The 14,416-nt window shown below is 42.0% G+C and overlaps 1 protein-coding gene across 2 annotated transcripts; it reads right to left on the bottom strand.

The window, feature by feature from the left end:
* Positions 1-554: 554 nt before the first annotated feature.
* On the bottom strand, positions 555-10,477 carry LOC101166845 (sodium/potassium-transporting ATPase subunit alpha-1-like). Of its 2 annotated transcripts, none has more exons than XM_004084864.4 (23): positions 10,315-10,477; positions 9,871-9,978; positions 9,743-9,802; positions 9,002-9,103; positions 8,823-8,924; positions 8,638-8,751; positions 8,404-8,538; positions 8,202-8,319; positions 7,245-7,513; positions 6,833-7,141; positions 6,403-6,537; positions 6,076-6,268; positions 5,820-5,995; positions 5,606-5,742; positions 4,663-4,813; positions 4,412-4,580; positions 4,174-4,328; positions 3,975-4,098; positions 3,742-3,887; positions 3,506-3,636; positions 1,702-1,806; positions 848-939; positions 555-730 (listed from the first exon to the last, which is right to left on the bottom strand). In XM_004084864.4, the coding sequence occupies exons 1-23, from the start codon at positions 10,324-10,326 to the stop codon at positions 702-704; spliced, it is 3,072 nt and encodes a 1,023-aa protein (XP_004084912.1). In that variant the 5' UTR covers positions 10,327-10,477; the 3' UTR covers positions 555-701. The 2 variants fall into 2 exon arrangements, with proteins under 2 accessions (XP_004084912.1, XP_011491492.1); XM_011493190.3 differs by having other exon boundaries at positions 9,880-9,978.
* Between the last annotated feature and the right edge of the window lie 3,939 nt (positions 10,478-14,416).

The raw sequence follows: 14,416 nt of genomic DNA, 5'->3' as shown, positions 1-14,416 counted from the left end.
GTCTTATGAGGATGGACTCATATTCAAGAACTCAAGGTTGGTAGTTCCACACACGATGAGAAGTGAAAAGCTCAGAAAAGTCCATGAATCACACTTGGGAATAGTTAAATGTAAGGAAAGAGCCCGAGATGTACTGTTCTGGCCAGGTATGGCTAAGCAGATAGAGGAAGTTGTGGCTCATTGTGTCTGTATGTAACACACACAGACACAATGATCCCAAAGAGCCACTTATGCCACATCAGTTCCTGAAAGAGCATGGGAAAAAGTAGGTGTGGATTTGTTTCACTTCAAAATTAGTAAAATACACAAAGTGGCTGTGTGACACGGCATCAAATGAGAGCGTGTAAACTTTTTATCCAAGAGGAGCAAAGACAGTTAGGATTTACCGGCTGTCCTCCTCTGAACTCGTCGTGTTCATCTACCACTCCGTAGTTTTTAAGCTATTGAGGTGGATAATATCCCCCTAACGGGTCACTGGACGTGACTCACTCGTACAAATCTAGCAAACCTCACATGAGTGTGGTCAAAAGAAAAAAAAAACACGAGGTCAGGAGTAAAATGGTTCGGACATGTTTTATTGTGACTGACACATAAATGAAGGAATGCTCGACTTCTCCATCCTGTGTTTCACGGAGATGCAGCATCTCAAAGAAATGTGTAACAGGGCAGCAAATGGTGGTAAATGCTCCGTCTGTACTGACTCAGTAGTAGGTCTCCATTTCCACCCAACCTGGAAAACAAAGTAGAAATGGGGTCAAATTCAAATTATTTCTTTAGTTTGTGCTTTGTATGAGTAAACTCAGATGCTCCAGATAAAAAGTTTCCATAAAAGGACAGGATTTCTTACCTCCTGGGTAGCGTCTGAGGAGATATCTCCTGACTTCATCATAAACGAAGATGAGGATGGCGTATGGGAAGGCACAGAACCACCAAGTGGGCCTGAAATAACAGAAACATGAGACTTAAAAGAGGAAACAACCCTGCCTGTTAGCAGGATTGGGTGATGCCAGAATAGTTTTTCATGCTATTATGGCCGCCTGATGTGTCCCTAAAAGCACATAAAAGCTTTTTTTTTTGGCAACACAACACCAAACACCAGATTGTACAAAAAAAAAAGGTTCACATATGTGGTGAAAGTCGGGTTATAACCAGACGTAACAACACAAGAGAGAGATAACAAACAGGAGACAGAAATAGGCACAGGAAGTCTGGAGGGAGACAGGCACCCAGACACATAGAAGAAGAAAGCTGGGTTAGTTAAACATCAGCTGACACCCACAGAGAAAGGTGAGAGGAGAAAGAAGAAGAAAAAGGACAGGGAGCAGATGAAATGGAGGCAAAGAAGTAGAGGAAGAAGCAACTCCTGAGCTAATGAGGCTGATGTGTCTGTGTGGCTTTCTGAGTTTTGCCGGAGAGTCTCATTATTCCGGAAGTTTTTGCCTCTGAAATGGAAATTCCAGAGCAACATTAAAAAATTGCTTTCCTTTATTAATTAGAACCAAAAAACAAAAAGGACTTAAAATGCATTGTAGGAAAACTATCTGAGGAAAATGAAGGTAATTGTTGCACCACAAAAGGAAAGCCAGTAAGCAGAAACATTTTTTTTTTGGTTTAACGTGTTAAAAGGAAATAAAATAAGGAAAGCCAGCTTCATATATTGTTTTTCATCCAGAAAAGCATCCCATAGCTTTTGGCACTTACTTGAGGGGGTACATTCTGAGGGCGGTGTCCATTCCTGGGCAGTATGACAGGAAAGCAGCCAGAGCTGTTTCCTCAAAGAGTCCAAAGATGAGGATGCGGTTCTTTCTTAATGGAGGAAACACAAGTCCGTTAGATTTGAACATTTAAAGGGCAAAGAAGATTGCAACATACAATGTCACTACATCATTTTTTATGTTAAAAGTCGAAAAGAACCTGGTGGAAAAAGGAAAATTGAAGCCTTTTTTTGACAGTTTGAATTTGTATAAAAACAAATATGTTGCTAGATGATATTCTAAAGTTGAGCTTAGAAACTCAACAGAAAAATTTGTTTAAAAATATTCAAGAAATTCTAATTCTGCAAAATCATACAAGTCAATTTAGCTAAATATAGCCTGTTGATATGTGTCAAAATGATTCAAAATGATAAGGAATAAATGCTAAAGGCCACAAAAGTGGCCTCATTTTGGAATATTTAAGAAATAATAAATAATTAAAGGAACAAAAAGTATTTTTCAATATTGAAGACCCACTCCGACCGTTTTCCCAGTGGACTCTTAATGTTGATTATGCCGTTATTAGCCATAGTAAAAGAAAGTGTGTTGTTCTCCAGGACATGATTTTTTTCAGCGTGGCAGTAGTTCATTAGAAATTCACCTCTGAGTTGTGGGCGGGAATGCTGGCAATCCCGCCTTCTCCTCATTAGTGTGAGTTGATTTTTTAAACGCTCTCTCGCTAGCTAAAAGCCCCTCACACCCCCAACTTAACATTAGCAGCAAAAATGGCAAGCACTCTTGGAGCTATCCAGCCATCCAGTTTGAGCCAGATGCTAGCTCAGAGGAGGAAAACGAAGACATACAATCAGAATGGAGCGGAGCAAGGAGGTTTTTCCAACTGCATTTTTTTCGTCTGCTCCTGATTCACAATTATTTAAATATGGAAATACTCATAAATACATTTCTAAGTTTAATTTTCTCAATTTATCTCGTCAATCAACCAAAAAATGCTGACCAGAACATGCTAAAAACACAATTTTTATCAGAGTGGGTCTTTGAAAAAAGAATCTCGAAGGCTAAAGAATACCAAACTGGACATTTTTTTTTATTCATTCATTTTCTATTCCGTTTTTCCCTTTCAGGGTCACAGGGCTGCTGGAGCCTATCCTGGCCACTTGTGGGCGAAGGCAATGGACGCCCTGGACAGGTCGCCAGTCTGTCGCAGGGTAGAATGTCCTCAATCACACACCCATTCACTCTCACACTCACACCTAAAGACAATTTAGAGTTACCAATTAACCTATGAAGCATGTTTTTGGATGGTGGGAGGAAGCTGGAGACCCCGGAGAGAACCCACGCATGCAGGAGAACATGCAACTCCACACAGAAAGGTCCCCCATTGATGTTGTGTTTTTCATGTCCCCCAGCTGGGACTTGAACCGGGGGTCCTTCTTGCTGTGAGGTGAGGCAAGAGCGCTAACCACTGCGCCACAGTGCAGCATTTTTTTAATGTTAATACATAAATGCTATCCTAGTTATTTGTCATCAATAGAGTTCGAGTCCTAAATTAATTGAAAACTTGGACAATGCTAATGCTAAATTAGCCACAGTGTTAAATAGGCCAAAAACAAAAGCAAAATTAGCAAAAGAACGTCATAAATCTGAAATGTCATTTCTGAAGACATGTCAAGGGTTAAAATAGTGCAGAAATGTTATTTTGATAACCAACACAGGACTTAAAAAGATTGTGGAGGGACTATTTGGAATGTAATACAAAAGTGCACAGGTTTTGTTTAGCCTGGTGTGCGTACGTCATTCCTTGCTGCACAATAGAGTTCCTCCTGGTCTTGCAGATGATCAGATCAGCCCACTGGACGACCACAATACTGATGAAGAAAGCTGTGTGGCACGTGTACTCGATGATCTTTCTGCCCTCGTATGTCTGTAAGGCAAAACTCCAGGTTAGCTCTGAAGCTCTGGTTTGTTTGTTATTTTTTTGCTCTGGGGATTTAAGGTGAAAGTGGCAAAAATTGTTAGAGGTTCTGACCCACTGCTGTCCGTAGCTGTCTTCCAGGTCGTTTACAGGTTTGTCGTCCCATTGAAGCCTGATGCCCAGCAGGTCCATGGGTAAGAAGCCGTTTTCAGCCAGGATCACAAAGTAAGTGAAGAACCCAGCTAAGGCCTGCATCATTCCTGAGGTACAGAAAGCCAAAGTAAAACTAGAGAAAATCTAGTTAAATAAGAAATAGTTTTTCAATTAAAAAAAAAATGTAATGCTACCAATTTGTCCATAGGCCATACTGATGAGCCTTTCATTTACAAGTTTGTCTGTTTTGGAGTTTCGGGGCTGTCTCTTCATGATGTCGCTCTCAGCTTCTTCATAGGCCAGGGAGATGGCGGGTAGCTGGTGCAAAAACAAGAAAAGACTAAGCAAATTAAGTTGTAGTAGGTTTTTGGATATTTTTGCAAGCATCATCACCATGTCAGTTCCCAGATCAATACAGAGGATAGTGACGATTCCCAGAGGCAGAGGGATACTGGCGAGGATGAAGAGCAGGAAGGGTGAGAGTTCAGGGATGTTACTGGTCAGACTGTAAGCGATGGACTTCTTCAGGTTGTCAAAGATTAGACGACCTGAAAAGTAACACATCAGGTAACTTTTGAGGATTTCTTCAGGTGAATACTTGGGGATTTTCCCAAATTTCCCTTTGTGGTACCTTCTTCCACTCCGGTGACGATAGAAGCAAAGTTGTCGTCCAACAGGATCATGTCAGCAGCTTGTTTGGACACGTCAGATCCAGCGATCCCCATGGCAACGCCGATGTCGGCTTTCTTCAAGGCAGGAGAGTCGTTCACACCGTCACCTGTCACAGCCACAATGGCTCCCTGCAGAGGCCAGAGAAGAATGTCAGGGAAATGTCAGACAGCACTTCTGATGCCTGTCAGTTTGGGGAGGGGGGACACTCACCTGTCTCTGACAGCCTTCCACAATAATCAGCTTCTGTTGGGGGGAGGTTCTGGCAAACACAATTTCCATGTGGTGCTTCAAGATGTCGTCGAGCTGCTCTGAGGTCAGGTCTTTCAGCTCCCCGCCGTGCACGACACAGGCCTTGGCATCTCTGCAGATGAAGGGGGGAAAAAGCATTTTAGGCTACAGTAACAGAAAGCAAGCCTCTGTAAAACCACAAACCAAACCCGCAAGTTTTAAGATCATTTTTGGGCTCCACATACAAGAAGAGCATCCATAGAACACAGATTGAAAGTTAATCCAGGTCGAACTTTGACCAATCAGGGACTCTGAATTGGTAGTTACAGAGGTGCAAACTGTTCGAAAATTTTTAATGGAGGAGAAATTAATAGGTAGGGTTTGTGCCCGGATGGATTTATACGAAACAGAGTCTTATTATATATCGGAATAGAATGGAAAAGCCTGGAGCAAGATTTACGAGATCTGCACCACTTCAGCATTTCACACCAAACCTTTTCCATCTGCAGGTACAGGCACTAGTATTGGGTTGTGACAGACCTGTGAGAACACCATAAGCTAAAAGTTCAAGAACTCACGTTTGGCATGTTCAAGAAAGAGCGGTATGCACTGACTGCTTCCCACTATAGGGGGTGGACATGAGGTAGTATACAATAGAAAAAGGAGAAGAAGCCCCTCCCTGCTTATCCAGTGAGAACACCGTAGGCTAAAAGCACATTCAAGGATGTGTATTTAGCGTGCATCACATGCATGGTGTGTATTTAGCTTGATAGGGTAGCTTTCCCACTCAAAGCCAGTAGCGATATTTGGCACAGGCAATACGGGAAATTGCCCTATTACTCCCCGGCCTGGGAGTAAATTATAATAGAACCACCACTGCTCAGAGCCGCAGGTAAGTCAGAACTCTACTGGAAGACCAACTAACCTAGGGTTGACCTCTGAAACTGGAATGTTCAGGCGGGCAGCAATGTCTTCAACTGTCTCATTGCCTTCAGAGATGATCCCCACACCTTTAGCAATGGCCTTAGCTGTGATCGGGTGGTCACCTGTGACCATGATGACCTGCAAACAAATTAAAATTGTAACAATTTGGCTATTTTGGGGGAAATTTCATTAGGTTTCATCAGTTTCCTCCACACCTTAATTCCAGCGCTCCTGCATTTGCCCACAGCGTCTGGCACAGCGGCACGAGGCGGATCAATCATGGCCATGAGGCCAACAAAGCACAGGTTCTCTGTGGGGAAGTTCACCTCGTCTGTGTCAAACGCAAAACCCACGGGAAACTGATCGTCGGGCAAGTTTAAATGACAGAAACCTGGAGAGGATAAAGAAGGCTTATTGGGGGACTGTACACCAACGTGTGAAACACTGAGTTGGCTTCAGAGTTTGTTCTACCAAGAACTCTCTCTCCAAGCCCTCCAAGCTCAACATAGGCATTCTGAAAGGCGTCTTTCATCTCGGCATCCAGAGGTTGCTCTTTTCCCTGGAGAATGATGGTGGAGCAGCGGTCCAAAATCCTCTCTGGGGCTCCTTTCATTACCAATATGTGCTTGGTTTCTTCAGGAGTCGAGTTCTTGTGAATAGAAAGCTGCCATGGAAGAGAAAATATGGTTCTAAAAACTAGTCTTGGTGTAGCTAAATTCAGTAAAAATGTGGTAGTAAATCATCTAAGCACTAGAGGGCAGCAGCGAGTATGCGTTACCATGAGTTGAAATGTTTCACCTGGTATTTGTTGGTGGAGTTGAATGGGATCTCAACAATCTTAGGGTATTTTTCTCTAAAGGCGTTGACGGATCCACAGGTCAGCTCGATACACTTGAGCAAGGCTGCTTCAGAGGCATCTCCAGCCACATTTCTCTAGATTTAAACGATAGATCCAAAGGTAACAACGTTTATATTTATGCTACAGATGAAGCAAAGAAGTATGCTATTTTGGATCTAAAAGCAAACTTGGTTATCCAAGAAAGCTTTTCGATCAATATAATCACCTCAGCAAAACTCATAGTTTTTCATTAGGCTAAGTGGGTTGGTGCCTATTTTGGCTGCTTTTGCAGGTTCTTGTCTTTAGAAAAATATTTGCAAAGTACTATGAAACATCTGAGTCACTGTGTAAGGCCAAAAAAAAAAAACATACAAATAGAAGGATCTTTACCTTTAGGATGGGGACTTTGTCTTGTTCTGCCAGGAAGACAGCCCGGTTACAGAGTCCGGCAATTCTTGACAGAGCCGCCCAAGTTGGGGAGCTCCTGTCGAAGCCGGCTCCACTCTGGTTCTCGGTGGTGTCGGCCTCGTGGATCTGGTTGTCGAACCACATGTGGGCGACGGTCATCCTGTTCTGGGTCAGGGTGCCGGTCTTGTCAGAGCAGATGGTGGTGGTGGAGCCGAGGGTCTCCACAGCTTCCAGGTTCTTCACCAGGCAATTCTTCCTGGCCATTCGCTTGGCAGTCAGGGTCAGACACACCTGGAAACAAGCAAACCTTTAAGTGAGTAGACAGTATCACTAGTTTACAAGGGAATATGGACTTGGAGCAAGAAAAACAAGCTGTGGAGATACTCAAACCTACAGTCACAGTAGCTAGAAGACCTTCTGGCACATTGGCGACGATGATACCAATGAGGAAGATGACGGCTTCCAGCCACCCATACCCAAGGAGGAGAGACAGGATGAAGAAGGTCACACCAGTGAAGATGGCCACACCAGTGATGATGTGGATGAAGTGCTCAATCTCAATGGCAATGGGGGTTTTTCCGCTCTCAAGGCCGGAGGCCAGAGTAGCGATTCGACCCATGACGGTACGGTCTCCAGTGTTGATGACCACTCCTTGGGCCGTGCCTGAACAGACAGTTGTAAATTTGTTCAGAACCCACCCGATCTTACACATTTTTATGGACTAAAATTGGTATTTCTAATGCTATGTTCACATCACCATGTTCCCTTGGAAATGCGCATTTAAGTGACCAATTCCAATAAAAAGTCTACTTAAACACGCGTACATGTGCGTTTGGGGAATCTGATCGTTCTCCTCCTGAACTTATTCTTATTTGTAGTGAGTCAATGATACAAAGATTTTACTGTTTTCTTCGCTCCTTGGACTAATGCAGGACAGCACGATGTCAAACTGGGTCACATAGAGAAGGAAGTACCACTAAAAGCGTCCATCTCTCAGACACATCTGAGGTAGTAAATGGTGACGGTAACCGTGCTGGGAGAGTCTCTAAATGATCTTATTAACAGACATGAAGACATGTTTATCAATGCTTATGTAGAGCTCTTCATGCATGTCTTCCATGCATTGACTCTATAAGAAATATACTGTCAATGCTTCCATGTAGCAATGAAGCTGAAAACTTTGGCCAGTAGCTCCACCCACACGTGTGTTTGGTGTGAACATCTTTGTGGACAAGCGTCGGGCAGCGTAAAAAAAAAGATGGCGGATGCGAATTTGGTACGCAATCCTCATTCGGTGTCAATGTAGCATCACAGCAAGAGTATGGCAGTCCTAGAGTCATTCGTTTCATACCCTCAACACAGTTGGTTGAGAAGAAAGCAATGTTCCTGGTTTCCAGTGGGTTGTCATTGGAGAACTCTGGGGAACGAGCCTGGGGCTCGGATTCACCAGTCAGAGAGGAATTGTCCACCTGAAAGAAAAAAGGGGAATCGCTAAACAGACTGAAGAAGATAAGATATATAGACAAACGTTCATAGGAGTTTGAGGTGCACACCTTGCAGCCGTGAGCGGAGACAATGCGCAGGTCAGCAGGAATCCTGTCTCCTCCCTTGACCTCCACCAGATCTCCGACAACAACCTCCTGTGCGTTGATGCTCTTCTTTTCACCGTCACGGATAACCAGGGCTTGCTACATCCACCAAGCAAAAATAAGGACGGTAAGCTTTCGTTTCCACATTCTCAGCAGCGAAACCTCCCCAGAAAGAAGCGCAGGAGGTTAAACTCTAACCTGTGGAACAAGATTCTTGAAGGACTCCATGATCTTTGAGCTCTTGGCCTCTTGGTAGTAAGAAAAGCCGCCGGTAATGATGACGACAGCGGACAGCACAATCCCCAAATACAGCTGCACACAAAAAAGCATCACTGTTGTTTTGTTGACAGTTCCTTTGGTTTTTAATGAAACAGCATTTTTACATTATCATTGGTTGGCTCGTCTTCTGAAGCAGTCTGGATGCTGTAAGCAAGGAAGCAGAGGATTGCACCGATCCACAGCAGCATGGAGAACCCTCCGAAAAGCTGCAAAACAAGAGATATTAAAGCTCATATTCCATCTTTGTCTGTTGATTTTAGTTGCTGTTGAATGGGATTTTCACCTGTTTACAGAACTTGACCCATTCGGGTGTCGTGGGAGGGGGAGTGAGGGCGTTGGGGCCATCCCGGGCGAAGATCTCCTTTACTCTGGAGGAGGACAGACCCTATGGTAGCAGGAAGGACACTGTTTAGCGGAGGGCAGTTTTATTTGGTAAAACTGCTATTAGTATATGAAACAGCAGCTGTTTATTTTTATTCCTTTATGGAAAGTCACAGCTGGTGACATTGAATCAATGCAAACGTGAGATTATCAGAGTGCACTTAAGGTGTGATGAGGTCACGCTTGCTTATCTCACATTTTTTTAAAACAAAAGGAGAAAAGGAGTTGAATCAGCTCAAGCAGATCAGATTTAACAAAAGTTTTTGCATCAACCTTTTCTATGCATGCTGACACTTTAAATGTCCAATTGTTATTTCTATGATGCAGAGATAATGGTAATCCTCCATATAAAAATGCATCTTTTATCTAAAATTGTCTCATAATCCTCTAAATTAATTTGAACATTTCAGCTTTTTTTTTTTTAAAAACACTAGTTTAACTGATTACAAAGAACATAATCTGACATGATGTTGTTGATGAATTTATTTAGAGCGTAAAAAAAGCAATTACAGACAAAAATTTCAACTTGAATCATGCAAAATAATCAAACTTTATCTCAGAAAAGTTAAAGGTGCAAAGATTGCATTCTGAATAAACCAGTAGGATAAGTGCAAAAAACAAAAAAAACATTTAAAGTGCTCACTCTGTTTGCGTCGGTCCCATATTTTCTGAAAAGTTCTTCCAGTGTCAACTTGTGATCATCCTGTGGAGAGAAAGAGGGAAAAATAAATACATTAAAATAACAGGAGAATGGGATTGAGCTGAATTTACCAAATCGACCTCCTTTTTCAGCTCGTCCATGTCCATTTTTTTATCCTTCTTATTTTTCTTGCCATGGTGCTCGGAGGTTGGCGCCGGCTTGTAATCATCCTTCCCTTTCTAGATTGAGAGAAAATGAGTCTCTGAGTGGTGAAACCAAGTGGGATCAACTTCCCGGCCGAACTCAAAAACATAAATGTCCCCTTTACTGTTCAAACACTTTGAAAAAGCATGCGTTCATCATTGGCAAACAGGTCAAGAATGATCAGGAGCAACTTTCCAAGAGTAGAAAAATGTTGAGAAAAAAAACGACAATGGATTTTGAACGCTGGTATCAGAGTGCGTCAGGACAGCCCTGCAACTGTCAAGCTTAACCAGTCATTGGCGACTAACCCCGACCAAACAAACACGCTTCAAAAGTCATGCCAAAACATGTGACAAGAGTCCAGTACTCACTCCAAGCCCCATGGTTGCAGTTCAAGTCTGGAAAGGCTCGATCCAATTTTTTGAATTCAAACTTCCCTACTCCGCCTCTCTCTTGCTCTCTCACGCTCTTCCTCTCAGCCTTGTTGTCTTCCTCACTCCCAGAGCAGAGAAGGTATTCAGGTTGGTATCCGCATAGCTTTATACCTTGTAGCCAGAGGAATACCTGCCTCTGAGGGGGAGGAGCCGGGTGGTGGTGGTGGAGGAGGGATGGTAACCCAACAGGTGAGTGGGAAAGTTTGTGAGAGGACGCGCAATAGTGATGTTATCAGGAGAAACACTACAAGCACGGGACATGTGCAGATCCCTTTCTTGGTTTGAGTCTGTCTGGTGGTTTCTGTGGTTCTGATATGGTGTTTATTGGGTTCAGTTTGGCCGTCTGATCTGCACCCCGTCACTCTCACACCAGGTCTGACTTACCAAAGATTTTTCCCATTTCTATAACTTTTTGCTGATTCTTGTACGTCAAGTTTCCTGTTTTGTCATGTTTAAGTTGAATTCTTAGTTGTTTTTAAGGTACGTCTGCATTTGTTTATTTATTAAACATGTTAAGCTTCCACCAATTCCGTCTCAGATTTTCATGAGTCACTAAGGTGAAACCAACTGACCCCAAAAAACCTGAAAGAGTCACTCTATCCTGGCAATTTTAAATTTCCGATAATCAGCAAAAGACTGCGAGAATTTGGTCAATCCGCCCATTTACTTCTGTTGAAATATACATTGACAAAATAAATATTTCTATGAATTGTAATGTTGTTTTATTACTCCAAATTTCATGATCTGCAAAGTCTATTCAAAAGCAAACTCCCTGTAATTGCATTGGTTGTTAAAAACGAATACACAAAAGCACAATGCCTTGACTTTGCACCGTCTGTGATGCTAAGACATTTAATATGTTTGATAGTCAAACCAAAAGTTCTCTGCCTTCATAAATGTTACTGTTTGAATCAGTGGCGCCTCCAGAAAATTTTCATGGGGGTGGCCGGTAGGGGGCCACATTAAATGTTGGGCTGGCACACAAAAACCATGAGCTATATTTTTTTAAATTCATTCTACCAAACATAGTAAAACAACCTTTAGAAAACCAACAGAAAAGTTAAATGCCTACTTATATCATGTAGAACATTAACTTATAGTAGATACTACTATAGATACTAGTAGATATCACTAGTACAGTGTTGTTTAACCTTTTTTGAGCCACAGCCCACTTTAACCTTGACAAAAATCCTGCAGCATCCAAAAATTAAAAAAAGGAGAAAATCATGGTCTGTATTGATCTACAGCCCCTCCTCATCTCACGTGCATTTTTGTGATAATTGAAGCAGAAGAAGCTGGAATAAAAGTTAAGTTAAAGGATTCAAAAACGGTTTGATGTGTGTTTGTTGTTTTAAGACGTTAAGAGGAGAGACTCATTGTGCTGTCACTTTAACCTAATGCATCATGGGAGATGTAGTGATGCCAGAAAGACTCTCTTCTCTGAGCTTCATTGTTTTGTTCTCTTGTTCCACAATCTGATACCGGATTCTGTGGAAATTTAAGCTACACCACTAAAGACGAGCTTTAGCTGGTATTTTCGTTGGAGCTGAGAGACTTTATGAGCTAAATCAGAACAAGGAAGTGAAGACTTTAAACACTTCTGATTGGTCAGACTGATGACGTGATTAAGCCTCCAAGAATGATTGGTGGAGACAGTTAAAGGGGCGGGACTTTTCAGAAAACAGTTAATTCTTCTTTGTCTTTCGGCTTGTCCCATCAGGGGTCGCCACAGCGAACGAGTCGCATGGTGAGTTTGGCAATGTTTTACGCCGGATGCCCTTCCTACGCAACCCTCTCAAGGCAACCGGGTTTGGGACCGGCACAGAGGTAGAGAGGGGAACAGGGAGCAGCCCGGATTCGAACTTTCAATACCCCCCCCCAGAACCAATATCTGCAGTATTACAACCAAACTCTGTCCCCTCCTTCAAACCCCCCAGCTAGATAACCCACAAACCATCACCACCACATGTCACCTTCACCATCCCCTCTGTTATATCCATGCGACCTGTTTCCCCTCAGAAACGTAACAGGAACTCTAAAAATCTTAAAACATGCACATCTAGAACTCATCCAGTCACCACCAATTCAATCACAGCAATAAATCAATCAAACTGAATTTATTAAACGTTCAATCACTTTCAAACAAATCGTTTCTTATTCATGACTTTATTTTAGAAAACAATCTTAATGGCCTGTTTTTAACAGAGACTTGGAATTCTGGTGCACCAATCTCTCTGTCAGAGGCAACACCCCCCCTTTTTAACTTCACAAATAAGGACAGAAAACAAGGCATGGGTGGTGGGACTGCTGCCATTTTATGTGCAAGCATTGGCATTAAAGACACCATGTTCAATGAATATTCCTCGTTTGAATATCAGGCCATTGTATTTAATAATCCCGTCATGTTGTGTTTGATAGTGTACAGAACATCCTAAATATAATTCAGCTTTTATTTCTGATTTTTCTGAACTGCTTTCTTTAGTATACATAGATTTTAGAATGCTCTGCTCTCTGGTTTACCCAAAAAGTCTCTTTCAAGCTTACAACTTCTACAGAACTCAGCGGCACGAGTTCTGACGAGGACCAGAGGGCGGGAACACATTACACCTGTTTTAAAATCGCTGCATTGGCTCCCTGTGCGTTTCAGGATTGATTTTAAAATTCTTTTAATGGTTTATAAATGTTTTTATGGTCTTGGGCCTTCTTATTTAAATTATATTATTTTAAAATATGAGCCAGAAGTGATGTCCTTCTGGGTTCTCTTTTCTTTAGCTTTGTCATTTCTCTTTTACTTGTGCTTGTTTTTGTGTGTTTTATTATGAGGGGTTTGTTTTTATTGTATTCCTGTTTGTTTTTTATGGAAAGCACCTTGAGCTGTCAGTTTGATATGAAAGGTGCTTTATAAATAAAATTAATTTGAATTTGAACCCTTCACAGACAGAAGGTGCCGCAAACCAGCACCAGCTAAATCGCGGTACCATCATTCTTATCAAAATGTCTTTAATAGAATCAAATAAACACAAAGAAAAAAGTATTTTATGATCTTTTATATTCCTAACTACTCAGTATTTTATCAGGGCCTGTTTGAAAGAACAAAAAGCGGACATCCTGGAGATGGTAAATGTTTTACATCAGTTAATGAGGACAATTTTCCACTACACACCTGACCATCTTCCATGGCACACTTGCTGCCGCAGCACACTGGTTAAAAAACACTGCATTAGTAGATCCTACTACTGTGTGGTGTTGTTATGGAGTGTCATTACACCTTGTGACCAGTAGGTGGATGTAGCTGAGGCAGAGAGAAGCTGCAGAAGAAGAATAAAGTTGGATCTTGAACTGAGCAGGTGTCTACATTTCTTTTCATACAACTCGACCGACACAACATACTGATATATTTTTATTTATTTTGTTTCTACTTTATGCTTAGGTGTGTCTGCTTGGGGTGTTCGGCTCTTGCCTGGGAGATATCTATAATAAACAAAAAGTGAAATCAGTTGTTCTGAAATAAAAAGAATAATACCCTTCCATGGCAATTATTAATCATATCTGTAGACATTTCTATTCAGGCTAATAAACATGACAGTTTTATTATTAGGGTAACATAATTCTAACTTCACCTGTTGGTCCAGGAACAGGTCCAGCCCCTGCTTATGCTGAGTTCTGCCTTGTTTCTCTGACCAATGATGCTGACTGTCCCTCCTCTGATGCCGTCTCATCTTTGTCTTCCTCATTCTCTTCTGTCATTCATGCTGCTCTGTCTCATCTTCCTCCTCCTCACTACTCCTCTGTCTCTCCCCTACCATCTCTTTCCCTCCTTCTGCTGTACTTTTCTTCTTAAAATAAGAATATATGTTGAACTTCTCTTCATTCTCTCTCAAAATTGACAGACACAAGCATCAACTAATGACTATAGGTAACTCTGTGGAAACAGTACAAACACACATCAGAATGTTGCGGTAACACAACAACCAGTGCTTAAATAGTGCCATAAAAATGAGTGGCGCGTGTGACAGGAAAAATCCTTTTAACGTATTAA

This window comes from Oryzias latipes, chromosome 2 (assembly GCF_053564925.1).
Source record: "Oryzias latipes strain Hd-rR chromosome 2, Olatipes_Hd-rR_3.1".
In the NCBI taxonomy this organism is placed as follows: domain Eukaryota; kingdom Metazoa; phylum Chordata; class Actinopteri; order Beloniformes; family Adrianichthyidae; genus Oryzias; species Oryzias latipes.
Note: the sequence above shows the minus strand (reverse complement) of the source record. Positions and strands in the feature narration are given on the sequence as shown.

Bases quoted from the DNA above. Each gene is read 5' to 3' on its own strand.
- LOC101166845 (XM_004084864.4), bottom strand. The intron at 9,803-9,870 runs GTAAATTCAGCT...TTCTCTCCACAG, and splicing joins TGAAAAAGGAGGTCGATTTG to GATGATCACAAGTTGACACT. The intron at 9,104-9,742 runs GTGAGCACTTTA...CTGCTACCATAG, and splicing joins ATGGGACCGACGCAAACAGA to GGTCTGTCCTCCTCCAGAGT.